This window comes from Sphaerodactylus townsendi, linkage group LG05, assembly GCF_021028975.2.
Source record: "Sphaerodactylus townsendi isolate TG3544 linkage group LG05, MPM_Stown_v2.3, whole genome shotgun sequence".
Taxonomy (NCBI): domain Eukaryota; kingdom Metazoa; phylum Chordata; class Lepidosauria; order Squamata; family Sphaerodactylidae; genus Sphaerodactylus; species Sphaerodactylus townsendi.
In genome coordinates, this window is record NC_059429.1 from 109772664 (window position 1) to 109800378 (window position 27715).

The following is a 27715-nucleotide window of genomic DNA, read 5'->3' on the forward strand; positions in this document are numbered from 1 at the left end:
CTGCCCCATATCTCATACTACACTAGTACATTTTCAGCAGTTGCTTTTTGGCAGCATTGCAGCAGTTTGCACCACCAGGTGACCACTGAGTTTTGCCCCATCAGCTGCGATTTCCTGCAGAGCTGAGTAGGAGGGCACTGCTCAGCCACAAACCAAGCCAAATAGAAATCAGCATTTTTTCCCTTTACACATTATGTGCATTGTCTACATCTTGTAGACAGCTACTTTTAGCAAATAATTTTTTGTAGTTGGTTGTACTTTCCTTTGTCGCCGGGTTCTCACAGCATGTAGGAAAACTGGAGAAGGGAGCTGTTTCGAAAAGCCATTTCCAAGTGCTGTATTCCTTTGTTTTTGAAAAAACCTGACTAATAAGCCAGGTTTCTGTGTAATGTTCAGAAACTGACACTTGAGACAAGTTAACAGAATTTTCCCCAATCTATATAATTGGAGCACTGAGTTAGCAGAGAAGGGGGGGAAACCCACATTTTCCTATAGTTTTTCCTCACAGTCTCTGTCCCCCACCTAAGGAGAACATCTACCTCTGCTCTCTGTATCAACCCCCTACAAATTAGTTTGCAAGGTCTGACAGGATCACAGCGGAGGCTGATCTAGCTACGGGCCATAATTAGACAGACCTGGCTTGGCCGTCTGCTTTTGTTCTTCAGAGGTAATTTGCTCTGCGTGTTCCCCCCCAGTCTTGATCCCTCTGTGAAACTGCCATCCTGCTGACTGCAGCTGTCTTTCATTGACGTGGCATCAAGGCATTCGACCACAAGAGGGTTGCTTGAAAACAATTCAGTGTTTCCAGATTCTAAAGTGCCACGAGGAAACTATGCATCAATAGATCTTTATGTACCAGTTTTCTCTCTGTTCTCCTGTCTTACAAGACAGCCTGATGTCTATCTAAAACAAAGACTGGGTCCATGTGCTTCCCCCCTTGGACAGCTTTGTTCCTTGAGCGTCAAAACTTGACAGTGCTGTGAATATTTTTTGCAAACCTCTAAAGAATGCATGGGGGTGGAAGGTGCCATCAAGTTGCAACTGACATGGCAACCCCCGTGAGGTTTTTGAGGCAAAAGGCAGAAAGGAGGTTTGTCATTATCTGCCTCTGTACAGCAACCTCAGTCTTCCTTGGTGATTTCCCATCTGAGTGCTAACCAGAGCTTGACCCTTTTTTACTTTCTGAGATCTGACAAGGTCTAGTCATCCCAGGGCAAATAATGCATAGATCAGAAGGTCAGTCTTGTTGTCGAAAGCAGGCAGAAGTCCTGACTTGTGTATGTTTGTCCTTGCCAGGTGCCTACTGCCTCTCCGTCTCTGATTTCGACAACGCCAAGGGCCTCAATGTCAAACACTACAAGATCCGCAAGCTGGACAATGGCGGCTTTTACATCACCTCACGCACACAGTTCAGCAGTCTTCAGCAGCTGGTGGCCTATTATTCTAGTAAGTCTTGTTTCAACGTAGCTTCTAATTACGTAGGATACTTCTTGGAATGTAGAGGCTCTACTGAAGGCTCTCGAGGCAGCAAGAGAACGGGGCAAAATTAAACAGGGTAATGGGATCTATCATTTTCCCCTAGCCTCAGGGAGCCCATGGTCTGCCTAGTTACTGAACCATAAGCAGAATGGTAAAGAGGACCAAGGTGCACCATAGAAGAAGTCATTGCTGCAGAACACCATAACCAGAAAACGTGATGGAACACAGCACAGAGCTGTAGATCAGAGAATCCGAAACCCTTCTGAAATAGAGACTCAAGAGGGATCCAATCTGGTCTTAAGAAAGAAAGAAGGGTCGGAAGAGCTCAGAAATATTCCACAGGAACTTATTCATCTGTGTACATTTTCCTTTCTCAGAGCATGCAGATGGCTTGTGCCACCGTCTCACCAATGTCTGTCCAACCAGCAAGCCTCAGACGCAAGGCCTGGCAAAGGATGCCTGGGAAATCCCTCGGGAGTCGCTGCGGTTAGAGGTGAAGCTTGGGCAAGGCTGTTTTGGAGAAGTGTGGATGGGTAAGGATTCCTGGCAGGTCCCTGAGCCAAGAATGTATCTTCTGGTCTGAGTGGCTGCTAGAGTTGCACAGCAAGAAAGTAAATTTCTGACAGTATCTTTTGGGAGGGTGAGATACGAAAAATTGGTAGCTGTTGCATCTGATAGAAGAAGCGTCTCATCTTGGTAGAATTCATTGACTTGCAACCTGATCTTATGATGCAAGTAAAAAAGGAGACAGGGTCCAGTGGCTCTTTCATCAGTGCAACATTGAAGATTTCCAGGATGTTGCTCAAATGCACCATCTCAAGGCACTACAGTTGCTTCTTGATGAAAGCTGGAAAAATTTGAAGTTGTAGTGTGACTGGGCTGTAGGTCTGATATTGAAAGTATTTTCTTTTCTTTTTTTTTGGAGAAAACCATATCTGGTTCAAAACGGCCTGTGAATCCAGTGCTTCTAAGCAAGGAGGCTGCCTCGTTGATTTCCTTGTGTTTCGTCTCCAGGCACCTGGAATGGTACCACTAGGGTGGCCATCAAGACTCTGAAGCCCGGGACGATGTCCCCAGAAGCATTTCTGCAAGAGGCTCAGGTTATGAAGAAACTCCGCCATGAGAAGCTAGTGCAGCTGTATGCGGTGGTTTCAGAGGAGCCCATCTATATTGTGACAGAATATATGTGCAAAGGTACGCAGTTGGCTCTGAAGGGCCACCAGTGAGCCAAAGGGGCTGGGCATTTGAGTGAGCCAAAGGGGCTGTGCTGCTTTCTTCCTCTTCTCCCAAGCAAATTGAATAGAAAATACTGAGTGGGTAGGGTAGCAGCACATGGCACACCAATGATGTCAAGTTTGCATTACTTCAGTTTCAATTCACACAGCCAAACAGATGCAATGTAAACATGGGTTGAGTGGGTTCTTGCAGTGTTCAATGAGTGCTGAAGAGAACATGTCGCTGTTTTGGCTCACTACTCCACATCTAGGATGCAGTGCCAGCATTCTCCTGCCCACTGTTCTCTAGGGTGAAGAATTACAGCCAAATCAGGAAATATGAGAAAATTTGATGATGTTTCCCTGTTTCAGATGATTCCCACACTTTAAAAAAAAAACCAGTTGCATGACCCCATTTAAATACTTTCTTTCATCTGAATTGTCCTTCCTTCTTCCCAAATTATGCGGCGTGAAAACAGTAGCATATTTCTGCAGAGGCATAGACTCCCACAAGTGTTCCCATGTGATTTAAGATCATGTTCATCCCACCTGTTTGTATAAAACTCCCAGGCCAGCTTACAAGCCTCTCCCAAGTAAAAAACCACAAGGCAAAATGCTTGATGGGCTTTCTCCTACTGTAATTGCTGATCGCTGTTTTCTCCTGCTGTAGGGAGCCTCCTGGATTTCTTGAAAGGTGAGATGGGCAAATACCTGAGGTTGCCCCAACTGGTGGACATGGCAGCTCAGGTGAGTGTGGCATGCTGCGGCCTTTCAGAGCCAGGCAACACCTGGCACGGTTGCCAGTCTACCAGTAGAACCTGGAGTCCTCTTGGAATTGTAGTTGATCTCCAGATGGAAGAGGTCAGATTCCTTGGAGGAACCGGCTGCTTTGGAGGGAGGATGCTGTGGCATCACATTGCTGCTGAGCTCCCTCCTTAGTTACCACCTCCGAGAATTTCCCAAGCTAGAACTGGCAACCCTGTTCTGAGCTGATATGACTTTTGCTCTTCAGACTTCTCTTCAAAAAGGCCTCCTTGACAAAGATAATCTGGAGAAAAGGGGAAAAGATAACGTGGAACCCATCTTCCCAACATATTTCTTGGTTGGGAAGGGTTCCTGCCTCATCGTAGAAATGTTCAGACATGCCACTGCCACATTCATAGGCCAAAAAAGCATGGCTGGAAAAACTGTGCCATGAAATTCTGCACATATGGTCTGATTCTATTTTTTCATTGCTTTGGAAGTGCTTCAGCACATGTTGTTGATAGTGGTGGTTTGAACTCAGGCCAGGTTTGCTTAACAAATTCCCTCTCTGTCTTTCTCTCCCGCTCTGAGAACCAGCATGGTGTAGTGGTTAAGAGAGGTAGACCCTAATCTGGAGAACTGGGTTTGATTCCCTGCTCCTCCACATGAGCGGCAGACTCTTATCTGATGAACCAGATTTGTTTCCCCACTCCTACACACAAAGCCTGCCAGGTGACCTTGGGCTAGTCTCAGTTCGCTCACAACTCTCTCAGCCACACCTCCCTTAGAAGGTGTTGTGGGGAGAGGAAGAGAAGGAGTTTGTCAGTTGCTTTGGGACTCCTTACAGGAGAGAAAGGCGGGGTATACATCCAAACTCTTCTTCTCTTTTCTGAGTCTGTTGAGTTGCAGAAGGGTAAAGCAACCCCACTTTGGGCTGCAAAGTCTCCCAGATTTGCAAGAGCCCTCCCACCAGCTGCCCACTTCCCCCTGCCATCACTTTCCCCTTGCCATCACTTCCCCCTTGCCATCTCAGCTAGGTGAAAATGGAAGGGTGATGCAATGCCATCATTTCTGGCATACCTCCGAAGTGACATGATCATATATGGGTAATGCTCTTGCATCGCATAACATTCTATGCTTAATTTTAAAGTGTCACCCCTACATGATGATGTCCCTTAGGTTGTGCTGGAAATGATGCCGTTGTGTCGTTGAAGATGACACAACGTTGTTGGTAAACTCCCCACCATGCCAGTAGGTTTCCCGCTGATTGCTGGCCTGAAGCTGGCAATGATGCAACTCCAGCAGTTACGTAAGGTATGATGTTGGCTGAGGGCACTGCTTATTCATAAGCTCTTAGCTTTTCTTTATCCCTCTGCTGACAGTTTTCCCTTGAGTCACCATTTCAAGTAAACTGCAATGCTGTTTGGACCACAGCATTCTCTTTTCTCAAAAACTTCGTTAGTTAGGTTGCAGTCTTCATTTGTGAAGTTGCAAGCCTATTCTGGGTGGGTCTGTGAGCCGAATAGCCCTTCCTGTTTTGGCAACTCTCATAGGCAAGTCCCGATAAGGCAGTAATGACATTAACATTTGCTATTCTCTCCTCAGTCCAAAAGTTTTTGGTGCAACTCATGACAAATTAAAATATAATAAATATTAAACTTCCAAACCACAGCAGAAGTACTCTTAAAGTAGCATAAACTGACTATAATGCAGACCAATCCATGAATCCCATGTACGACAGCAAAGCAATAAAATTAAAGCAAATGTGGAAACCAGAGCAGAATCAATAAAAGAAGAAAGTGTAAATTGACTAAATGACCAAACGCAAAACAATGAAACAGACAATAAGGAACAACATAATAAATTAAGCCGTGTAACAAGATGCACAGATGAACAAATATGCTTTTACCAAACTCTGCAAGTCCATCAGATCTGGTGCCAGGCAAGCAACTAGGCAAAATGGGATCCCTGAAGTGTTGCGCCACCGTGGAAAAGACCCTGTTTCTCAGTGCTATTTTGTGTGTTGGGATGGCTGTAGATTGCATCTGGCATGGCGTATGTGGAGAGGATGAACTATGTTCACCGAGATCTGCGGGCTGCCAACATCCTTGTAGGTGAAAACCTGGTGTGCAAAGTGGCTGACTTCGGATTGGCTCGACTGATTGAGGACAACGAATACACAGCTAGGCAAGGTATGGGTGATTAATGCTATGCTGCATTACTTGTTTGAAGAAAACAACCAACTACAAATTTACTACTTCTGAAAGGGGAGAGGGAGAATATAAGCAATGCAGAATGAAGCAAGAGGGTTTTGTCAAGACAAATTGAAAAGCGCATGTGTTTGATTCGATTTCAGGGTTGCAGTTTTATGGCTGTGTGTTTCATTGCTTCCCCTTTGCTTGCTTTGGTGTCATGGTTAAGAGCAGGTGTATTCTAATCTGGAGAACCGGGTTTGATTCCCACTCCTCCACCTGAGTGGCCAAGGCTTATCTGGTGAACCAGATGTGTTTCCTCACACCCACATGCATGCAGGGTGATGTTGGGCTAGTCACAGTTCTTTGGAAGACTCTCAGCCCCACCTGCCTCACAAGGTGTCTGTTGTGGGGAGGGGAAGGGAAAGAAGTTTGTAAGTCACCTTGAGTCTCCTTACAGGAGAGAAAGATGGGGTATAAATCCAAGCTGTTCTTCTTAATGTGTTTTTTCATTTATATTTTGCCTTTCTCTCCAATGGAAACTCAAAGTGGCATATGCTGTTTTGTGGCAGCTCAGAGTTCTGCCCCTTACTGGAAAGTAATGCAAAAGCAGTGGCAGATTTCACTGGTATCTATATTGCAGCTTGTACCAAGGTCTATGTGGGATGTTAACTTTGAGCCTGGGTATATTTTTGTCTGTCCTGCAAAGGTGCTAAGTTCCCTATTAAGTGGACTGCCCCGGAAGCAGCTCTCTATGGTCGGTTCACCATCAAGTCAGACGTGTGGTCCTTTGGGATATTGCTGACTGAACTGGCCACGAAGGGCCGGGTGCCATATCCAGGTAAGTCTTCATCCTGTGCTCAGCAAGTAGTTTTTACATTGTGGCCAGATTGTGAAAGTCTGGCTCACTGCCATTTGGTAACTGTTGTGTATTGAATGTTGCTGGTGCTTCTGTTGTTTGTGTTTGGAAATGGCAGTTTGCTTTTCTTGGCAGCTTGCCCATTTTTAAACTGTGCCAATATGGTTGCACTTTCTGCTGCTTTACATCTAACGTAATCTGCCATAGGGATTTTCTTTCAGCGTGGAAGAGCAGGGTTTAAAGGCTTCTAACGAATGGTCAATAAAAATGAATATTACATTATGGACAGGCTCAGGGACTCCCACAGTTCTCAAAACTGACAGCCCTTCTCTAAGCTTTCATTAGAAGCCATGATAAGGACAGAAAGCAAAGAAACACTTTCTGATGTTTATGTCATTAGTTTGTTTTATGAACAGCCAGTTTTTATCTCCCAAGAGTAAAGCTTAGCCCTAACCACAAGGTGGCTGTTCATTATGACAATATTGTGCCCGCTCATTTCTCTCTGCCTCCCAATTGTGAGAAAAAGCAGAGCTTTCACAGATGCCAGATAACCTTTAGTATGTGGGATATCTCAGAGAAATAGGAATAGCATACAGCTTGTGAAAGGAAAAATGCAACATCTTATTTTTCCTGCAGGTGCAGGATTATCCATAGACGCTCAGAACTTCCATGCTGGAATATGGAGTTTACTTCATTTATGCCCTCCAGTGGGGACCCCAAGTGGTTTACATCAGTCTTTGCTCTTCCATTTTTATCCTCACAACAATCCTGTGAGGTCAGCTGGGTTGAGAACATGTGATAGGCCCAGTGTCACTCACCAAGTTTCTGTGGCAGAGTGGGAATTCAGAACAGGGTCTCCCAGATCCTAGTTTGTCACACCAACTGCTGCACCACATTGGCTCTGGCATTCATTGTATTGAAAAAGGAATTTCCCATCGTTCGAATGCAATTGCAGGTCTCCATCTGCCTTCAGACCTTTAAACACTTCTGCCAACTGTTGCCATTAAAAAAATGCTTTGCTGGCCCCAGTTCTGCATCATATCAGTGCTGTTATGGTTATACTGATTAGTGTAGGCAGTCTAGATCTCATGGTGGCCTGTTGGGCCATCTTCATAGTGGGGGCCACTGGCGTAAGAATCAGCTCTGTGATCTGAACCATCAACACAGCCAAGATCTTTGTGTGTTATGAACATGGCACGGAACTGGGCCACGAGAGAGAGGGGGCTTTTTCACTGGTTATTAGACCAGGAGTCAAGCGCAGTCTTCCCCCCAGCAAGTTTTTGGCTGTGTATTTTGGCAGTGGGAAAACTTTGTTTCAAGACAAAGAAAACGGGTCACAGATTTTCCGCTGAGCTTGAGGAGAGCTTCTTAAATTGCTGTCTTGAATCACAACAGGGGGACTGTGCTGAATTAACAGGGCTTGAGTTATTAGGTTGTTTCGTACCACTCAGCTCAGCTAAATTTGGAGCTTTCCTCCCATCTTGTCTCTGTATATTTTGACTGAACAGTGCTACTGAAGCACAATGGTTGTCATGGGTATATTTAGGGTTACCAACTTTGGATTTGGAAATTCCTGGAGATCTTGGCCTTGAGCCTGAGGAGGACAAGGATATACATACTTATGTGTGTATATGTGTGAGTGTGCACGTGTGTGTATGGGATATAATGTCACAAAACACAATCTCCAAACTTCTATTTTCTTCAGTGAAATTGATCTCTGTAGTCTGGAGGTCAGTTGTAATTCCAGGAGATCCCCAGACCCCACCAGGAAGTTGAATACCCTATTATGTGCATTACGTACACTGACCGGGGCTAGTGATTGATTTCTGTCTGTCTCTCTGATAAACCAATAGGTATGGTGAACCGAGAAGTGCTAGACCAAGTGGAGCGTGGCTATCGAATGCCCTGCCCTCCGGAATGCCCAGAGTCTTTGCATGACCTGATGTGCCAGTGTTGGAGAAAGGATCCTGAAGAAAGGCCTACCTTTGAATACCTACAGGCTTTCTTGGAGGACTATTTCACATCCACAGAGCCTCAGTATCAGCCAGGCGAGAACTTATAGATGTAGGAGTGGAATTTGGTGCCAAAGACGTTGCCCTGTTCCTTGGGCACATGTGTTTTGGGAGACACTTTGAGAAGACATACCAGGAGGTCTCCAGAGCACCCACCAGGGCTGTGTCTTCATTTGGAAGAAATTTGGCCTTCCTTTCAGAGATGGTCCTAGGCCTTTCGTTAACTGAGAATAGCCCCGGGTGCTGTATTTGTTCAATAAAGGCCTGATTGACAGGTCACGGATAAACCAAGTGTCACAGTTTTCCATCTCATTGTGGAATTCGCTGTGGTGCAGCAGACAGGGTTTTTGAAGAAAAAGCAGAGTCTTTCCGGGGGAGACGTAATGGACATGCAGCATTTAGGAAGCCAAGTGAAAACCAGGGATCCCATTCCCCAGGCCCGTCCACTTTCTTCAGCTTGTCCTCTCTCCAAGACCACACTTTGGGACAATCAGAAGCAATGACTACCCCGCCTCGGACAGCGATAAAGGCTGCTTTGCAGTCTCTGTGACTTCTGAGCTTTGGGCTCATCTGCGATTAATGGGAATAGCCACGTGATAGAATGATGCCTTTTGGATTTGTATAGCTTCCATTCTCTTTTCTGTCTAAACCAGCACAATTTCCCCTTCACCCTTTTTCATACCACTCCCCTCAGCCCAGAACTAGGATTGACCGGGTCAGGCCAGGGTGAATTGTACCCTACCTGTGTTCGGACACTTGATGTTTCCATGTATTTGTGATTAGGCAGCTGTGCCACGGTCAGCCTTGGTCTTCCCTTGGCGTGGCTGCAGTGGCAGATGTTAGGCACGTAGAAAGTTTTGTTGGTTGTGATGGGCTAGTCTGGGGAACTGGCAGGCTTTGGGTTGGGTGGGTCTCTGCCTCCTGCGGAGTTATTGAAGAATGAAAGGAAATTTTTGAAGGGTCCCGCTTGGCTTGACCAAAATTTGAATTTTTGAAGCTTGTGGATCCGGTGATGATGTGTTCATTCTTCAGGATGATGCTTAGATCTTGGACTGCAGGCTTGTCTTCCAGTTTAGTGTTTCCATCCAATAAAGAGAGCCTGTTAAGACCAGTTATTTTTAGGCCTGCTACTGGATCCTCAGTCCCTCTTTCCTTTCTCATTCCTTGCTGCCAATCCCTTGGTGGTTTTTGTAGCTAACTTCCCTCCTGGGCCATCCTCGTCTTCTGCATATCCTTTGAAGAACCCACCAAGCTCGCGGATCTTCTCCTTCCCGCATGGATGCATCTCATTTGGCACCCAGTCAGAAGCTCCTCAGTGCCTCAGAAGAGCATAGTACTGTGGCTGGGTAAACCTCAGCTGAACAAACGGTTCTGCAAGCCCAGATCATTGAAGTGGATGCAAATCTGGTCAAGCAGGGTAAAGGGACCATGCAGAGTTTCGTTGTCTTAGCCATAAAATAATGTACCTTTTCAGATGATTCAGTGCTCAGATTATCTGCTGATTTGCAGCCTCCCATTCCCTCCCACCCTCCCCACAACTAGTCCGTATGGTTGTGCCACATGGGGTAGTAGATTCCAGCAAAGTGAAGTGAATAAAACCCATAGAGCTCTACAAAGCCTGGAGTCCTAGACTGGCTTCTCTGGGCATTTGCCATCTTGGGGATGAATTTGCCATCAGCTGTTTCACATCAAAAGCTGATCCCAGGCTCCTTATCTAGTAAGCACATTTCAGAGTCTACAAGCTCCTTGCGCTGTGTAATTTTTGAAGAAATCAAACTTTCTCTTTTTTAAACCTAGTGTCTAGTCTCTGTTGTCCAGTGGATGCAAATCATACCAAATGTTATTGATTTCCCCCCCTCATCTCTTTGAAGCTCTTCTGGCCAAAGTAGTGAGCAAGAGGAAAGGAGAGCAGTGTTTCACACATTACAGACTACAGCTGCATACTTCTTTTCTTGGACACTCTAATTTTTTTTTAAACAAAAGGAACTTTTGAGGCTAAGAATTTCAGTGGAGGAACTGGGGCTGGTGATGGGGAGATGATTTGCTTCACCCTTTCCCTTATGGATGTGTTTCCATTCAAAATTATCCTTCCCAACTTGCTTTTCACTCCACATGAAGAAGTAGTGAAGGGAAAGGGTTATAAGTACCCGTAATCTAGGATACAAGAGTTGGAAGAAATCTGTAAGATAAAGGATTAAGCTCTCTCTCTCTCTCACACACACACCCTTTCAGGTTTTTCTTTACTGAAAAGTCAGATGCAGTTGCAGGGAACATGCAGTTTGGTCCTCAGAGTCCTTATTTGCTGGCCTCTCTCTGTCAGTCCCTTGTTTTCTTTGAATTCTGCAGGAAGGAACTTTCCATGCCAGAATCCATCCTGCTGTGTCAGAAGCTGTTCAAACAGCCACTGGCATCGAAGCAGCTGGTTGTTGCTTACTTTCGAGCTTGTGCATACCCAGCAGAAATCAACCTTAGCCAATCTTGTCCTGTGTGAAAAAGGAAACGAGAAGCCACAATCTGTCTTTCATTAGAATATGCAATGCATCGCTCATTTCTTAAATGCCCCAAACCATCCCCTCTGGCAGGAAAAAGAGCAAGAAAATGGTGGCAGGATGGAGATCTGGGTACCAGTTTGTGGAGCCCCAGGCAGCTGGTGTTGTGACGACTTTGCTTGCTGACTCTCTTCTAGGCAGAGGAGCAAAACAGAAAGTGCAGTTAGCTTGTTTGTTAGATGAGAGTGTGTAGAACAGGGAGTCTTGACCCTGAGGGCAGATGGAGGGATGGTGTGGGGCATGCTGGGAAAGGCCTGAGATGCACCCCAGGAAATGGCATGAGAATCCAGACTCTGAGCCATCTGTAGTTCTCTGGGACAGCTCTGCAGAAAGAAGTGGGTGTGCCCATCAAGTGAGGCTGAAGGGGTGTTTTAAAATCAATACTGTTACAGCTGCATCTTGAGCAGAAAAATTCTCAGTAAAGTGAAATGTGGACCATTGGGAATCAACTCTCTGTCTGGTTTTTTTTTCCTCAAGTGTTTCACACATGTCACACTTCACTTCTTGGCATCTCCATTTTGACCCTCTGGGATTATCACCAAAAATACATGTAGGACGGTCCAGTGTTACTCTGACTGGCACCCAACATTCAATTAGCCACACTAAATAGCCACACTTCTTCCGCTTGAAAGAAGCCAACCAAAATAGTTTCCACAGATATAGTTTATACTTAGCTGGCCCCAAAACAAAGAAGGTGTGTTTAACAGTGGGTTCCATGCAGAGTGATCCCAGTCTAAAGCCATTGAAAACAATGGATTTAGGGCAGGGCCCCCCAAACTTTTTAGATTATCAACTCCTTCATGGAATCCTTGATCCCTCATTGGCCCCCAGGCATGTTAAATAAATAAATATTATCAATAATAAATTTCTTTATTTGTAAAGCAATGTGTAACATCCAATCAGGGCTACATGCCAGCTGTGCATCAGTAAGTTGTAATTTAAATTTATTGTATTTATTTGAAATTTATTTGAAAAGTTCATAATCGACTCTGGTGTTTATTGACCCCCTATGGATTCCTAGGCGTGTATTGACCCCTTGGATAGTCCCATTGACCCCTGATTTAGGGTAACTCAGCATAGTATTGCTCTGTTACTCTTATCAAAATTTATGAGACAGTGAAATTCTCTGGAATCTTTGAGGTTGAATCATGATGACATAACATCTCTGTATGCAAGCCAGTGGTTCCAATAGGGGCTCCCAAGCCTACAGTCCAAGGAAGAACCCAACACCCTACAGAGAACAGTAGATTGGAAGGGTTTCTTGTCCATCTTGTATCGCTGAAATACATGGAAAGGGAATTGGGAAATCTCTGAAGTGGCCTGCCATGTCCTACCGAAACAAAAAACAAAGTGTCATCAAGCTCTGTGTGAAAAAATGGAAATTTCATGGAAGTAGAAACAGCGTTTCAAAACATAAGTTAATCTCTACAGTTCCTCTCATTGCCAGTGTGGCATTGGAGGAAACCCCTTCTTGGTGGGATTGCCACCTGCCTCTTGTTGTAGAAACGTTTCTACCTTCAGCCAAAATTGAAATTCTTTCTATACATTGTGAAGCACTCTTGAAGCTGCTCCTGAGCTTGCTGTTTTGCGGCTGTGGATGTTAGCTCTTTTGGGTTATGATGTGGATCCCTTTAAGCCACCGAGAATGTCAGTCACACTTGTACGTAGCAGGAATTTGTTGTCACTGGCTTGGAAAGCTTTGGTTGCTGCCATCGCTTAGTCCTCTCCTTTTAAAAAAACACACACTATATTTTGGATGTTCTTCATGCCAAAAAACCCTCCAAGAGCAGAATCTTTTTACATTATCTGATTAACAATCCTTAAGCAGTTGCATCCTTCTCAGTCCATGCTCACGATTGGCTTAGTAGCGTGTAATTCAGCCCTGGGAGCCAATTTACCACCAAGATTAGAAGCCACGGGAAGACTTTATTTGCTCTACAGCCTGCCGGTGTCTTTTTGCTTCTTCCATTCTCTGTGGTGCCATTTGTCAGGTGCAACCCAAAATTTCTCAACTTAGGAGGAATTTTTTTGGTTCCCCTCCCCAAAATGGTTCACAGCTGGCTCCTTGATACCACTGCCTGTTGCAAAGGTTCTTGATGTTTTAGAAGGTATAACCCTCTGTGGATGTTCCAGTTAGTGCTGAAAGATTGTTCAGCTTAACAAGATAAGCTTGACACCAGAGGAAGTGCAACAACCGTTGAGGCACTGCAAATGGCTTGAAGTAGCAGGATGCTATATATACTTTCCTTCTGCTCTGTCCTAGAACTTTGCCAAATTGCAAAGGACGGAGCATGTTGGAGTTTCCATATTTTGTATAAACTTCTTCTCCACATAATCCTCCTGATTCAAGAACCAATGTTTGATTGCTTTTTAAGGTTAACTGAGCCAAATCTCTGTCTTATACCAGGCTGGTGGGCATAGTTAGAACCAGACAATGTTCCATGCCCCATAACAATAACTTGAAATGCCAGCAGCAGGATCCCGTGGGTGGAACAGGAGGGCCCCATGGTACCACTGAGCAGCCGAATCTAGCCTCTTTTATCCAACATGCCAAAGTTTGATGATTTCTGAGAGCTGGTCAAAAATTAGCTCATTCCTGCCTTTCGGTATCTCTTCTGTGTTGCTCGTTTATAATATGCCTCACATGCTTTTTCCCAGAGGTCCCAAACTTTGTGGGGATTTTTAAAAAACTTATTCGTCTGCATCCTTTTTGAAAGCCAGCATACAAGGTGTTCTCAAGCAACCAGTCTATCACATCAACAGGAGAGGAATCAATCCAGGAATTCAAGAGACTCTGAATTCCCAGACCTTTCTTTTCTTTCTAATCTTCTCCAAGTGGAGCATCTCCATACTGATACCTCTTCCTTCTCTGCTGAGAGGGATCCTGGGGCCAGCATGACTCGCTTCCTTAAAGCTGTTTTTCCAATATCCCGATATCCCAACATTTAGCCAACTCTCTTCCAGTCCCTTCCCAAGGCAATTTGAAATCACCAGTGTGGATTAATAAAATACCCCACATAGCAGCAGCTTTCCTTTCATATATTTATTTTGAATGAAATAGTCTTCTGTCTGCAGCTCCTTTCACGTGCTGCTTTTTCAGTCATCCCCAGTTCCCACTGAGCTGGAAAACGATACCTGCACTATCTCCTCAAATCAATAAAGGGGAAGGCCTGATGTGACTAAATAAAGCTCCGCACCTTAGCACACACCCCTACAAGCCTTGCAGGTGGAAAATGGTTTATTTTAAGCAAGTACTGAGAAATATGCAACACTGAGAACTGCAGTCTGAAGTGATCCAGTCCAAACACAAGTTTTACCACCTCAGTCAGGCCTTAACTAGACCCAGAGAGGAAATGTACAAATTCTCCTTTTAAATTGGAGGTAGCTTGATAAGGAGCCATTGTTTGGATTAGGGCTATAGTCTTTAATTTGTTCCCTTTATGCCATTTCCATGATCTGGATTCCTCCCTTATCTGCCAGGATTGCTATTTTGGGGCGGGGGGAGGGATATAGGTACCATACTGTCAAATAGCAGCTCTGGCTGGGAAGAGGAATTCATGCTATTGTACCATGGGAGGTTCATGAGTAGATACTCTCATAGCCATGACTAGTTAAAACTGAGAAAATGAGAAGTCGGACTGAGCTGTTTCTCTTTCTGTCATCTCACGTCTTTCTCACAATACAGTTTTTTTAATAATACATGTGCATTTTTTTTCCTTGTGCCTCTAGGTATTTATCTGTATAACCTGGTAAAATTTTGATAAGAAAGGATCCTTCTCTCTTAGGAGATGGCACTTCTTTTGCTCTTGAATTAGACTGAGTGAACAATACTTTTTGGAGGAGAGGGCCAGTGTCTCTGTAAGGAATTCCATAGACGCAGAAATAAAAGGCTTTGGTAATGAAAGTCCATTTATTAAGACATCTTAGAAAGCTCAAGTACACGCAGTGGCAGGAATGACACTTCCCGCCAGAAGCACGGGTTATAATACCATTCACCCCATCCCCCCTTCCTGATTCCCATGGGAACGGAGACTTCATCTCCCGCGCAAAGATAAAGTCTCCGCCGATGCATCTGGCCCATCGCCCGGGCTGTGGAATGCACTCAAGGTTACTTCACCATCAACACCATTGAATCCTTTACAGTCTCGTGCCAATTACTTTTGGATCCCTTATATCCTTTCTCTTTTTCAATGTCTGCCCCAGGGGCAAAAACAGCTTCTTGACAAGTACAAATGGACCAAGCTAGGGGAGAAGCTTCATAGTGGGGGCAAAACCAGATGTGTGTCTCTGTGTGTATATAAATATATATATAGATGTATAAAGATTTTTTTCAAGTATGTACATTTGTTTTTGTTTTTTTAAATCAAAACTAAATAGATCAGTTAAAAAACCACTGGTTTCTCTTTCTGTTTTGGGATAGCAATAGTTGCAATGGATGTTAATTTAAATGAACAGTGTATTTATTCTTGCTGTTCTTCTATGACGAGGGCAAATGTTTGAAAGAAAAGGTGCACCTGAGGCTCCCTTTTGCAAACTTCCCCTGTTCATGCATGGGACAGAAGAGGTAAGCACACAGCAGCGTGTAATCATGGACAGAGAATTTTGCTGAGCATTTATGACCAGGAAGTAACGTTAAGCCCTGACTGCCAACTTCCTTATTCCTTTTTCTTTTTCTTTGAAAATCCCATAATAGTAGTATATCTTCATCTAGAGCAGAGGTGTCGACCATGCAGCCCAGGGGCTGAGTCCAGCCCCTTGAGAGGGCTTATCGGGCCTGCGAGCTAGCTGAGGCAACCCCTCACTACCGATCTGGCCTTGTGAGCCTTCTATGGGCTTGTCAGTTAAGGCAGCCGCTGCTCCAGTACCAACGACCTCCCCCAGTGCCTTTCTGGGTTCATGAGACCACTACGGGCTTGACAGCCGAAAGAGCCACCCCCAGTACCAAACTGGGCTGGCGAGCCTGCTGGAGGCTTGTCAGCCAAGTCAGCCACCCCTCTCCCAGACTTGGCCCAATCAAGTCAAATTTTTGTCATATCCAGCCCTCATAATAAATGCATTTGACACCACTGATCTAGAGTTCCAGTGAGCTTCTGCCATTTCTGGAATGAAGGTTAAATAATTCTGTACACGGATTTATTCTATTATTGTATTGTTATTTTTAAAAGCTCACATTTTGTAACACCTCCAGATAACTATGCAGAGAATGTGTCGATCTCACTCTTTCTCTTCCCCTTGCCTTTTTTAGTGTCTAAAATCTTAACGCTCCTTTTTTTGAAAAATAAAACTTTTTTTGAAAACTAAAATTCCTAAATGGATGGAAGTGGAAGTGTTTTGTAAAGTATTAGCATGTGTGATTCAGGGGAGTAAATTGGTTAGGAGCACACAGGTGTCACTTGTATGACTGAGCAGATGAAAAGACTCTTCAAAGAAAGAAATGGGTGCACTCATCCAAAGTACCGAACATCATCCATCAGAGACGCCGTTTGGAGATGTGCCAGTAGACTTCAGAAAATCTAATTTTAGCAAACTTGAAGTTATGCCGGGTAGAATCCCATGATCAGAAATGCGTAAGGAGAAAAGGGTCCAAGAGGAGTTTGTAAAAGTGAGATATTGAAGGCAAAATTCCAAACAATTCCAATAGAAGCCAACTTGGAGGAACTTAAAGAAGGCAGAGTGGCATCATAAACAACTTTCTAAAGATCTGAACATTTTTTAAAAATTTAGGAAATAGGAGAGCCATATAACCATAGATGAATATAAACAAATAGCCAGTGCTTGTAGAGAGACTATTAGAAAAGTTACTGCTCGGTACAAGCTTAGGTTAGCAAGCCTTTTGGTTACGTTCCGAGCGAGAAAAAGAACAAGGAAGTGGTAGGCCCATTGTCGGGAGAGGAAAGCGAAATTTTAACAGGAAGAAAGGCAGAACTGCTCAATTCCTACTTTGGCTCAGTCTACTCCTGCAAGGGAAACCATGCTCAACCTGGAAAAAGAAAACACATTATGAGGGGATGGAGCTGCAGCCTAGGATAGGCATTGGGGTAATATAAGCAGCCGGACCCCTCCTTCTGCTGAGGGGTGCCATAAAGGCAAAGGCATGGGGATCAAAGATAGGCGTAAGAGCAAGACACTGAGCCACCAAAAATGGATGCCTCTCGGAGAATTTTGGGATCCATCCTGTGCATCAAGCCTGGGCAGGAAGGTGATCGGCAGCTGAACTTTTCCCTTGTCCCTAGGGTGTGCCTAGCTAAAATGATTCAATCCGTGCTCTGAGCAAACCATTAATTATCCTACCTGCACCCTTCCCAGCAATCAGTCGGTGTTCAAGAGAACAGTTTAGGGCATTCCCTTGGGTCCTGATGACTCATCAAGCCTCTCCTATATTTTTGTTGAAACCTCAGAAAAGCAATACATTTTTGTCTTGGGCTTTCCCGCTAGCTTAACTCATGCTTCTTAGGACCATTTTGGGATATAAATATTGGTCCTTTGGCCATTCATAGTATGTGTGTGTTCTGGATCCATGCATGCACCCCCACTTGCGTGTGGGCTCTTTGCTTAGCTCTTGGAAATGCTGGCCATTTTCCTCCTCAGCACTGTCTTCACTGGATGTCCATTCAACAATCACCCATCCCTGAAACGTTATCCAACCTCCACCCTGTTGCCTCTTAGTCCTTGTGTGTGTGCTCATTGCCTAAAATATATTCCTTGTTTCCAATTATTATTAATAAAATGCAATTTGATAATTGTACAACTGCTTGTTCATTTTAGAATCTTCACCCAGGATTATCCTGGTATACACAGGTTATCAGTCCCAGTTACTACCTCTCAGCAGTTAGTTCCCCCAATTAAAGAGACTACCTACCTAGAGTAACAGATGTACATGAACACCTAGTTTCTTTAAATGGAATTAAGTCCTCAGGGCCAGATGCATTGCACCCAAGGGTACTAGCCAGTGAGAGAGCCAGTTTGATGTAGTGGCTAAGAGTAGTGGACTCTAATCTGGAGAACTGGATTTGATTCCCTACTCTGCCACATGAGCGGCGAACTCTTATCTGGGGAACTGGATTTGTTTAGCCGTTTCTACACATGAAGCCTGCTGGGTGATCTTGGGCCAGTCACAGTTCTCTGAGGACTCTCTCAGCCCCACTTACCTCACAAGGTGCCTGTTGTGGGGAGAGGAAAGAAAGGAGTTTGTAAGGCACTTCTACAACAATACAATACAAAGATCTTTATTAGGCATATTTATGCTACATAAAATTACAACAAGAAAAGGTATAACGTATGCTATTAATTCCCTCTTAGCGGCATGACCTGCAACAAGTAGTGAGCTGTTTTCCCTAAAATCAGAGGATCATTACTATTACATTGTTTTTGTAAGGCACTTAAGGCAAGGTATCCAAACTCTTCTTCTACTAAAGCAACTTGCTGATGTAATTTTAGAGCCTATGCCCATTATTTTTGAGAATTCTTAAGAAACCAGGTAAGGTGCCAGAAGATTGATGGTGGGCAAACTTTGTCCCCATTTCTAATCTGATGATAAACGGACTAAATGCAAACTGCCATCAGAGGACTTACGATTTTTATAGCACTTTCAGAATTTGAAATGCTCTGTGCATATTATCTTGACAGCAGCTCTGTAAGGTAGGCCAGTATTTTCATGCCCTTGCTGCAAATAAGGGAGCTAAGACAGAGAAGCTTGCTTATTGCCTCCTAGTGAAGTTCTGAAAGAGGAAGGATTGAGGCAGATGATGGCTTATTTCATAGCTTCTATGCAACATTAGCTGTTTCTGCCTGCCTATACCTAGCAACCATAATAGTTTTATCATTACACAGTAAGACTGGCTACAGCTCAGTACTTCTTTCTGGAGAGAGGTGGCAACTTGGCAAAGTTTCACAGCAGTGGTGCCTAGATTCCCCTTTACAGTCTAACCACCATTCTTGTGGTTGGATCTGGTTTCATTTCACATCAGCATGACACAGGCGCATAGCTGCAATGGGGACATCCGGGTTGGCTTGTCCTGGGTGGCGCCATTGCAGTCACATGGGGAGGAGGGGGCGGGGCGTGTCGGAGGCATTTCAGGGGTGGGGCGGGCGCTTGCGGGTAGCTCATGCCCCGGGCGCAGTTCCCCCTCCCTTCGTCACTGGCATGGCTGGATATGGTTGGGTTTAGTAGTTCTCTTTGGTCATCTGAACACATCCAAAGGCTCTTTTCAGATGTGCTTTATCTCAAGGTATGCAAAGAACAGGGCACCCTGCTGGCAAAAAAATGCTTTTGAGAACAGTGAGCTTGGCTTGGTGCTGGCATCCAGCTCCTGAACCCTAGACCGCGGAAGACATGTTTGAAGACAAAACTTCTTAAATAAATGCACATCAGCTGCTATCAAGGCTAAGACACAGAAACTGTGCTCTTTCATTGTGTGATGTTCTTAGCGTTGCAGCCCACAGTGTCATATGGGATGCTTTTGCAGCTGAAGCCAAGCTTTTTTGGCACTTCCAGGGACCTTCAGAAATAGTCATCCAAGCTTCTGGGCTATTTGGTTTGTCTTCTGCTGCACAGAAATTTTAGAGCTGTGTCCTTTAGCCCCAAGAAGCAAAACCCCACTTTTCCATGAGAAAGGACTTCATACCGGCTGAATCTGCTTTGCCTTTCTGTGCAGTGTCTCCACACAGTTTCCTCTGTATTTGCCTGCTGCCATCTGGTGTTGAAATCTTGCCACACAGCCACACAATTTGAGTTTAGTTGACTTCACTCTTGCTTCAAGCCAAAGAACAGGAAGTTAGTATGAGGCAAAGTTCAATTTTGTCAACCTGTGAGTTTTGGAAAAGTAGATTTTGGCCCTCTTAAGAAGTCTATGGTTTCCCAAAGGTCTTTAAGAGTTGCATGGGATGTGCTTCTTTTCATTAGTCATGTTGGAGGAGTCAATCAATAGTTGTCTCTTGCCTTTTGCAATTTTGCCACAGGCTCTCTCATTTTGCTCCAGACTGCAGCAGAAGTATCTACAATGAGGAAGTAAGACATTTTCTGAGCAACAAGGTATTGTGGACTTTCCTGGCATTGTTAGTTTAAGCATCTTTGGGAACTCACAAGCGTGATGAGGCAAGAAGAACCAGCAGGGAAGTAGAAGTAAAAACATAAAGCAGTTGTCTCCTTTTAAGGAAGGAGGTGGTAAAAGTTATCCCAAGAACCCTGCAGGCCAAATGCACGTTTGTCAACCACCAGGCCGTATGAGCCAAAGTGAAGGAGAATGAGTTATATTATTGACCATACATACCATGCTCTACAAAACCCATACCTGCTAAAACTCATAACCCCACCCCTGACCTACGCACATGTAACCCCCATGCATGGGTTGACCCAGTAAGGGGGTGGAGACCCAGAGCAGCAGAAAGGCTGCAAGAGCTCTTTGCAGAAGACAAGGCTACCAGACTCGGACCTTGATTTCTATAAGCCCTTAACACCTTGTTAAGGTAATTGCAATATTGTTGGGAACTACTGGGAAGGTAGCTGTTGTTTGCTATGTTGTAAACGTTGGAGTTTATTGTTTCAGGGTTTTCTTTTGTGGTTGTAATGGGTGAGAGTTCTCCTGGAGACCTTCATCATGTTGCAACCTGTTCATCAAGCCCTTGGAGTCTTCAGGAGCCAGCCAACTTGCAAAGAAGAATTTGGACTTGGCAATATCAGTAGACTGTAAATAGAAGGACTTGAAATGCAACCTGAACAGGACCTTGAATTGTAATGTTAAATGTTGATGTTTTAAAAGTGTTAATTGTAAAGAAAAGTAAACCATTTTGTTGTTTAAAAATTGTTGTTGCAACTCATTCATGCATCTGGGCCCTCCATCGCCTGGCTGTGGAATGCACTCAAGGTTACCACCATCAACACCATTGAATCCTTCCTTTACAGTCTCGTACAATTACTTTGGATCCCTTATATCCTTTTCTTTTTTCTAATGTCTGCCCTAGGGGTAAAAAAACAGCTTCTTGACAAGTGCCAAATGGACCAAGCTAGGGAGAAGCTTCATAGTGGGGCAAAACCAGATGTGTGTCTCTGTGTATATAAATATATATATAGATGGCAAAGATTTTTTTTCAAGTATGTACATTTGTTTTGTTTTTTTTAAATCAAAACTAAATAGATCAGTTAAAGTCCACTGGTTTCTCTTTCTGTTTTGGATAGCAATAGTTGCAATGGATGTTAATTTAAATGAACAGTGTATTTATTCTTGCTGTTCTTCTAAGGACGAGAGCAAATGTTTGAAAGAAAAGGTGCACCTGAGGCTCCTTGCAAACTTCCCCCCTGTTCATGCATGGGACAGAAGAGGTGGGCACACAGCAGCGTAAAAAATCATGGACAGAGAATTTTGTTGAGCATTTATGACCAGGAAGTAACGTTAAGCCCTGACTGCCAACTTCCTTATTCTTTTCTTTGAAAATCCCATAATAGTAGTATATCTTCATCTAGAGCAGAGGTGTCGACAGCCCAGGGCTGAGTCCAGCCCCTGAGAGGGCTTTATCGGCCCGCGAAAGCTAGCTGAGGCAACCCCTCACCACCCATCTGGCCTCTGTGAGCCTCTCTATGGGTTTGTCAGTTAAGGCAGCCGCTGCTCCAGTACCAACGACCTCCCCAGTGCCTTTCTTGGGTTCATGAGACCACCACGGGTTTGGACAGCCTAAAGAGCCACCCCCAGTACCAACTGGGCTGGCGTAGCCTGCTGAGGCTCTTGTCAGCCAAGTCAGCCACCCCCTCCCAGACTTGGCCCACCAAGTCAAATTCTTTGTCATATTCAGCCCTCATAATAAATGCATTTGACACCACTGGATCTAGAGTTCCAGTGAGCTTCTGCCATTTCTGGAATGAAGGTTAAATAATTCTGTACACGGATTTATCTTCTATTATTGTATTGTTATTTTTAAAAGCTCACATTTTGTAACACCTCCAGATAACTATGCAGAGAATGTGTCGACCCTTGAATTTTTTCTTTCCCTTGCCTTTTAGTGTCTAAAATCTTACGCCCTTTTTTTTTGAAAAATAAACTTTTTTGAAAACTAAAATTCTAAATGGATGGAAGTGGAAGTGTTTTGTAAAGTATTAGTATGCATGTGATCTAGGGGAGTAAATTGGTTAGGGAGCACACAGGTGTCACTTCTGTATGGACTGGAGCAGATGAAAAGACTCTTCAAAGAAAGAAACAAGTGCACTTCATCCAAAGTACCTAACATCATCCATCAGGAGACGCCAAGCAGATGCCAGTAGACTTCAGGAAAATCTAATTTTGGCAAACTTGAAGTTATGCTGTATATCCCATGATCAGAAATGCTTAAGGAAAAGGGTCCAAGAGGAGTTTGTAAAGGAGATATTGAAGGCAAAATTCCAAACAATTCCAATAGAAGCCAACTTGAGGGAACTTAAAAGAAGGCAGAGTGGCATCATAAACAACTTTCTAAAGATCTGAACATTTTTTTAAAAATTTAGGAAATAGGAGAGCCATATAACCAGATGAATATAAACAAATAGCCAGTGCTTGTAGAGAGATCTTATTAGAAGCAATGCTCGGTACAAGCTTAGGGTTAGCAAGCCTTTGGTTACGTCCCGAGCGAGAAAGAACAAGGAAGTGGTAGGCCCATTGTCGGGAGAGGGAAAGGAAATTTTAACAGGAAGAAAGGCAGAACTGCTCAATTCCTACTTTGGCTCAGTCTACCTCTGCAAGGGAAACCATGCTCAACCTGGAAAAGAAAACACATTATGAGGGAGTGGAGCTGCAGCCTAGGGATAGGCATTTTCAGTAATATAGCAGCCGACCCCTCCCTTCTGCTGAGGGGTGCCATAAAGGCAAAGGCATGGGGATCAAAGATAGGCTGTAAGAGCAAGACACACTGAGCCACCAAAATGGATGCCTCTCGGAGAGTTTTAGGATCTGTCATGTGTCAAGCCTGGGCAGGAAGGTGGCTCCGGCAGCTGAACTTTTCCCTTGTCCCTAGGGTGTGCTCTAGCTAAAATGATTCAATCCGCGTTTGAAAGCAAAACCATTAATTATCCCACCTGCACCCTTCCCAGTAATCAGTCGGTAGTTCAAGAGAACAGTTTAGGCATTCCCCTTGGGTCCTGATGACTCATCAAGCCTCCTATATTTTTGTTGAAACCTCAGAAAGCAATACATTTTGTCTGGGCTTTCCCCCGCTAGCTAATCCCATGCTCTTAGGACCATTTTGGGATATAAATATTGGTCCCACATCTTCATAGTATGTGTGTGTTCTTGATCCATGCATGCACCCTCACTTCATGCAGGGCTCTTTGGTTTAGCTCTTTGGAAATGCTGGCCATTTTCCTCAGCACTGCTCCTCACTGGATGTCCATTCAACAATCACCCATCCCTGAACGCTATCCAACTCCACCCCTGTTGCCTCTAGTCCTTGTGTGTGTGCTCATTGCCTAAAAATATATTCCTTTGTTTCCACTATTAATAAAATGCAATTTGATAATTGTACAACTGTTTGTTCATTTTAGAATCTTCACCCAGGATTATCCTTGGTATACACAGGTCAGTCCCAGTTACTACCTCTCAGCAGTTAGTTCCCAATTAAAGAGACTACCTACCTAGAGTAACAGATGTACATGAACACCTAGTTTCTTTAAATGGAATTAAGTCCCTAGGGCCAGATGCATTGCACCCAAGGGTACTAGCCAGTGAGAGAGCCAGTTTTGATGTAGTGGCTAAGAGTAGTGGACTCTAATCTGGAGAACTGGATTTGATTCCCCACCCGCCACATGAGCCGCTTAACTCTCATCTGGGGAACTGGATTTGTTTAGCCGCTTCTACACATGAAGCCTGCTGGGTGATCTTGGGCCAGTCACAGTTTTCTGAGAATCCTCTCAGCCCCACCCACCTCACAAGGTGCCTGCTGTGGGAGAGGAAAGCAGCGAGCTCTTGTGGGCACCCTACAACAATACAATACAAAGATCTTTATTAGGCATATTTATGCTAAGCATAAAAATTACAACAAGAAAAGGTATAACGCATGCTATTAATTCCCTTAGCTGCATGACCTGCAACAAGTAGTGAGCTGTTTTCCTAAAATCAGAGGATCATTACTATTACATTTGTTTTGTAAGGCACTTAAGGCAAGGTACTCCAAACTCTTCTTCTTACCAAAGCAACTTGCTGATGCAATTTTTAGAGCCTATGCCCATTATTTTGAGAATTCTAAGAAACCAGGTAAGGTGCCAGAAGATTGATGTATGGGCAAACTTGTCCCCATTTCTAATCTGATGATAAACGGACTAAACTGCCATCAGAGGACTTAATGCATTTTATATAATCTTCAGAATTTGAAAATGCTCTGTGCATATTATCTTGACAGCAGCTCTGTAAGGTAGGCCAGTATTTTCATGCCCCTTGCTGCAAAATAAGGGAGCTTAAGACAGAGAAGTTTACTTATTGCCTCCCAGTGAAGTTCTGAAAGAGGAAGGATTGAGGCAGATGTGATGGCTTATTTCATAGTCTTCTATGCAACATTAGCTGGCTCTTCTGCCTGGCCTATACTCTAGCAACCATAATAGTTTTATCATTACACAGTAAGGACTGGCTACAGGCCTCAGTAATTTCTTTCTGGAGAGAGGTGGCAACTCTTGGCAAAGTTTCACAGCAGTGGTGCCTAGATTCCCTTTACAGCTCTAACCACCATTCTTGTGGTTGGATCTGGTTTCATTTCTCACATCAGCATGACTGACATAGGCGATAGCTGCAATGGGGGACATCCTCGGGTTGGTTTGTCCTGGGTGGCTTCATTGCAGCTCAAGCATGGGGAGGAGGGGCGGGCGGTCGGTGGAGGCATTTCCAGGGGTAATGCGGCGCCAGGGTAGCCTACGCCCTCGGCGCAGTCTCCTCCCTCGGCCACTGGCATGGCTGGATATGGTTGGGTTTTAGTGAAGTTCTCTTTGGTCATTCGAACACATCCAAAGGCTCTTTTCTAGATGTGCTTTCTATCTCAAGGTATGCAAAGAACAGGGCACCTTCTGCTGGCAAAAAAAAATGCTTTTGAGAACAGTGAGGCTTGGCTTTCTGGTGCTGGCATCCAGCTCCTGAACCCTAGACCGCTGGAAGACATGTTTGAAGACAAAACTTCTTAAATAAAATGCACATCAGTTGCTATCATACAAGACACAGAAACTGTGCTCTTCATTGTGTGGTGGATGTTCTTTAGCGCTTGGCAGCTCCATGAAGTGTCATATGGGATGCTTTTGGCAGCTGAAGCCAGCTGCTTTTTTTGGCACCTTCCAGGACCTCTAGAAATAGTCATCCAAGCTTCTTGGGCTATTTTGGTTTGTCTCTCTGCTGCATTGTAGAAATTTTAGAGCTCAGTGTCCTTTAGCCCCAAGAAGCTTTTTTAAACCCCTACTTTCCATGAGGAAAGGACTTCATGGCACCGGCTGAATCTGCTTTGGCTCTTCTGTGCAGTGTCTCCTTGCACACAGTTTCCTCTGTATTTGCTCATGTTGCCATCTGGTGCTGGAAATTCCTACACACAGCAACACACTTTGAGTTTAGCTTGACTCTACCTTGCTTCCAAGTTTTCAAAGAACAGGGAAGTTAGTATGGAGGCAAAAGTTCAATTTTGTCAACCTGTGAGTCTTTGGAAAAGTGGTGAGATTTTGGCCCTTCCTTTAAGAAGTCTATGGTTTCCAAAGGTCTTTAAGAGTTGCATGGGATGCTGCTCTCTTTCATTAGTCATGTTGGAGGAGTCAATCAATAGTTGTCTCTTTGCCTTTTGCAATTTTGCCACAGGCTCTCATTTTGCTCCAGACTGCAGCAGAAGTATCTACAAATGAGTGGAAGTAAGACATTCTTCTGAGCAATGTAAGGTATTGTGGACTCTCCTGGCATTGTTAGTTTAAGCATCTTTGGGAACCTCACAAGCTTGATGAGTAAGAAGAAACCAGCAGGGAAGTAGAAGTAAAACATAAAGCAGTTTGCCCCTTTTAAGGAAGGAGGCAAGGTAAAGTTATCCCAAATGCAGGCTAAATGCACGCTTTGTTTCAACCACAATCTGGCCGTATGGGAGCCAAAGTGAAGGAGAATGAGTTAGATTATTGGCCATACATACCTATGCTCTTACAAAACCCATACCTGCTAAAACTCATAACCCTACCCTGACTCCACGGCATTATTACGTAACCCCCATGCATGGGTTGACCCAGGTAAGGGGTGGAGACCCAGAGCAGCAGAAAGGCTTTCTGCAAGAGAGCTCTTTGCAGAAGACAAGGCTACCAGACTCCTCGACCTTGATTTCTATAAGCCCCAACATCTTTGTTAAGGTAATTGCAATATTGTTGGGAACTACTGGGAAGGTAGCTGTTGTTTGCTAGTGTTGTAAACGCTTGGAGTTTTATTGTTTCCAGGGTTTTCAGGGTTGTAATGGGTGTGAGTTCTCCTCGAGACCTTCATCATGTTGTAAACTGTTTATCAAGCCCTTGAGTCTCTCAGGAGCCAGCCAACTTGCAAAAGAAGAATTTTGGACTCTGGCAATATCAGTAGACTGTAAATAGAAGGACTTGAAAATGCAACCTGAACAGGACCTTTGGAATTGTAATGTTAAATGTTGATGTTATAAAAAAGTGTTAATTGTAAAGAAAAGTAAACCATTTTGTTGTTTAAAATTGTTGCTGTAACTCATTCCAAGTAATTCTGCCCCACAGAAACCCACGCCGTTGAGTAGAAAAATACAAAATACTTCAATCGTATTTGGAAGTGAGATTGCAAATATAAATTGCTTCTGTAATGGGAAGTGTGCAGCAAGTTAGGGTTTGAGATCCCCATATATCTTGTTCTTTGTTATGTGATGTAAGTTCAGAGATGTTGCTATGTGAATTTGAAGCTACATGATTCTGTTTGGCAGTTGTAATGAAGGAGGGGGGATTCCAGTTGCAGCCCCCCCATCCCCTTCTGCAAAATCCAATTGGCTGAATCGCGAACATTTGCTGGAAAAGTTTTGCAAACTCTCCAGTGCAGCTAAGTTTGGAACAGTTGGAAATCCTTGTAAGGGAAAGACAAATGTTCTGCATTCAGATGCACAAAATGTGGTTCCTCCAAATACAGGAATTCTGGGGGAAATCATTGTAAATGATTTCTGGAAGAGTTGTGACAGTGATTACTGTCGAGACCCAGCAGGAATTTTAGTGGGGAGAATGTAACCCCCATGCCCAGAAATGGGTTGGCCCAGGAATGGGTTGACCCAGTAAGGGTGGAGAATCAGAGCAGCAGAAAGGCTGCAAGAGCTCTTTGCAGAAGACAAGCCTACCAGACTCCTCGGACCTTGATTTCTCTATAAGCCCCAACACCCTTGTTAAGGTAATTGCAATATTGTTGGGAACTACTGGAAGGTAGGCTGTTGTTCTTGCTGGCAAGCTGTTAAATCAAATCGCTGGAGCTCTATTTTGTTTCAGGGTTTTCTTTGTGGTTGTAATGGGTGAGAGTTCTCCTGAGACCTTCATCATGTCAGTGCCTGTTTCTCCATCAAGCCCCCCTGGAGTCTTCAGGAGCCAGCCAACTTGCAAAGAAGAATTTGGACTTGGCAATATCAGTAGACTGTAAATAGAAGGACTTGAAATGCAACCTGAACAGGACCTTGGAATTGTGTAAATTCTCGTTAAAATGCTGATGTTTTTTTTAAA

At 44.2% G+C, this 27715-nt stretch overlaps 1 protein-coding gene across 4 annotated transcripts in view; it reads left to right on the forward strand.

Moving 5' to 3' along the window:
- Positions 1 to 11494, forward strand: part of SRC (SRC proto-oncogene, non-receptor tyrosine kinase) — a 104955-nt gene extending 93461 nt beyond the window's left edge. For all 4 annotated transcript variants that reach the window (XM_048496398.1, XM_048496399.1, XM_048496401.1 and 1 more), the window contains 7 exons: positions 1297 to 1446; positions 1857 to 2012; positions 2494 to 2673; positions 3364 to 3440; positions 5476 to 5629; positions 6339 to 6470; positions 8342 to 11494. In XM_048496398.1, coding sequence (XP_048352355.1) covers positions 1297 to 1446; positions 1857 to 2012; positions 2494 to 2673; positions 3364 to 3440; positions 5476 to 5629; positions 6339 to 6470; positions 8342 to 8550 — 1058 coding nt within the window. In that variant the 3' untranslated portion in view covers positions 8551 to 11494. The remainder of the gene's footprint in view (positions 1 to 1296; positions 1447 to 1856; positions 2013 to 2493; positions 2674 to 3363; positions 3441 to 5475; positions 5630 to 6338; positions 6471 to 8341) is intronic.
- The last annotated feature ends 16221 nt before the right edge of the window (positions 11495 to 27715 follow it).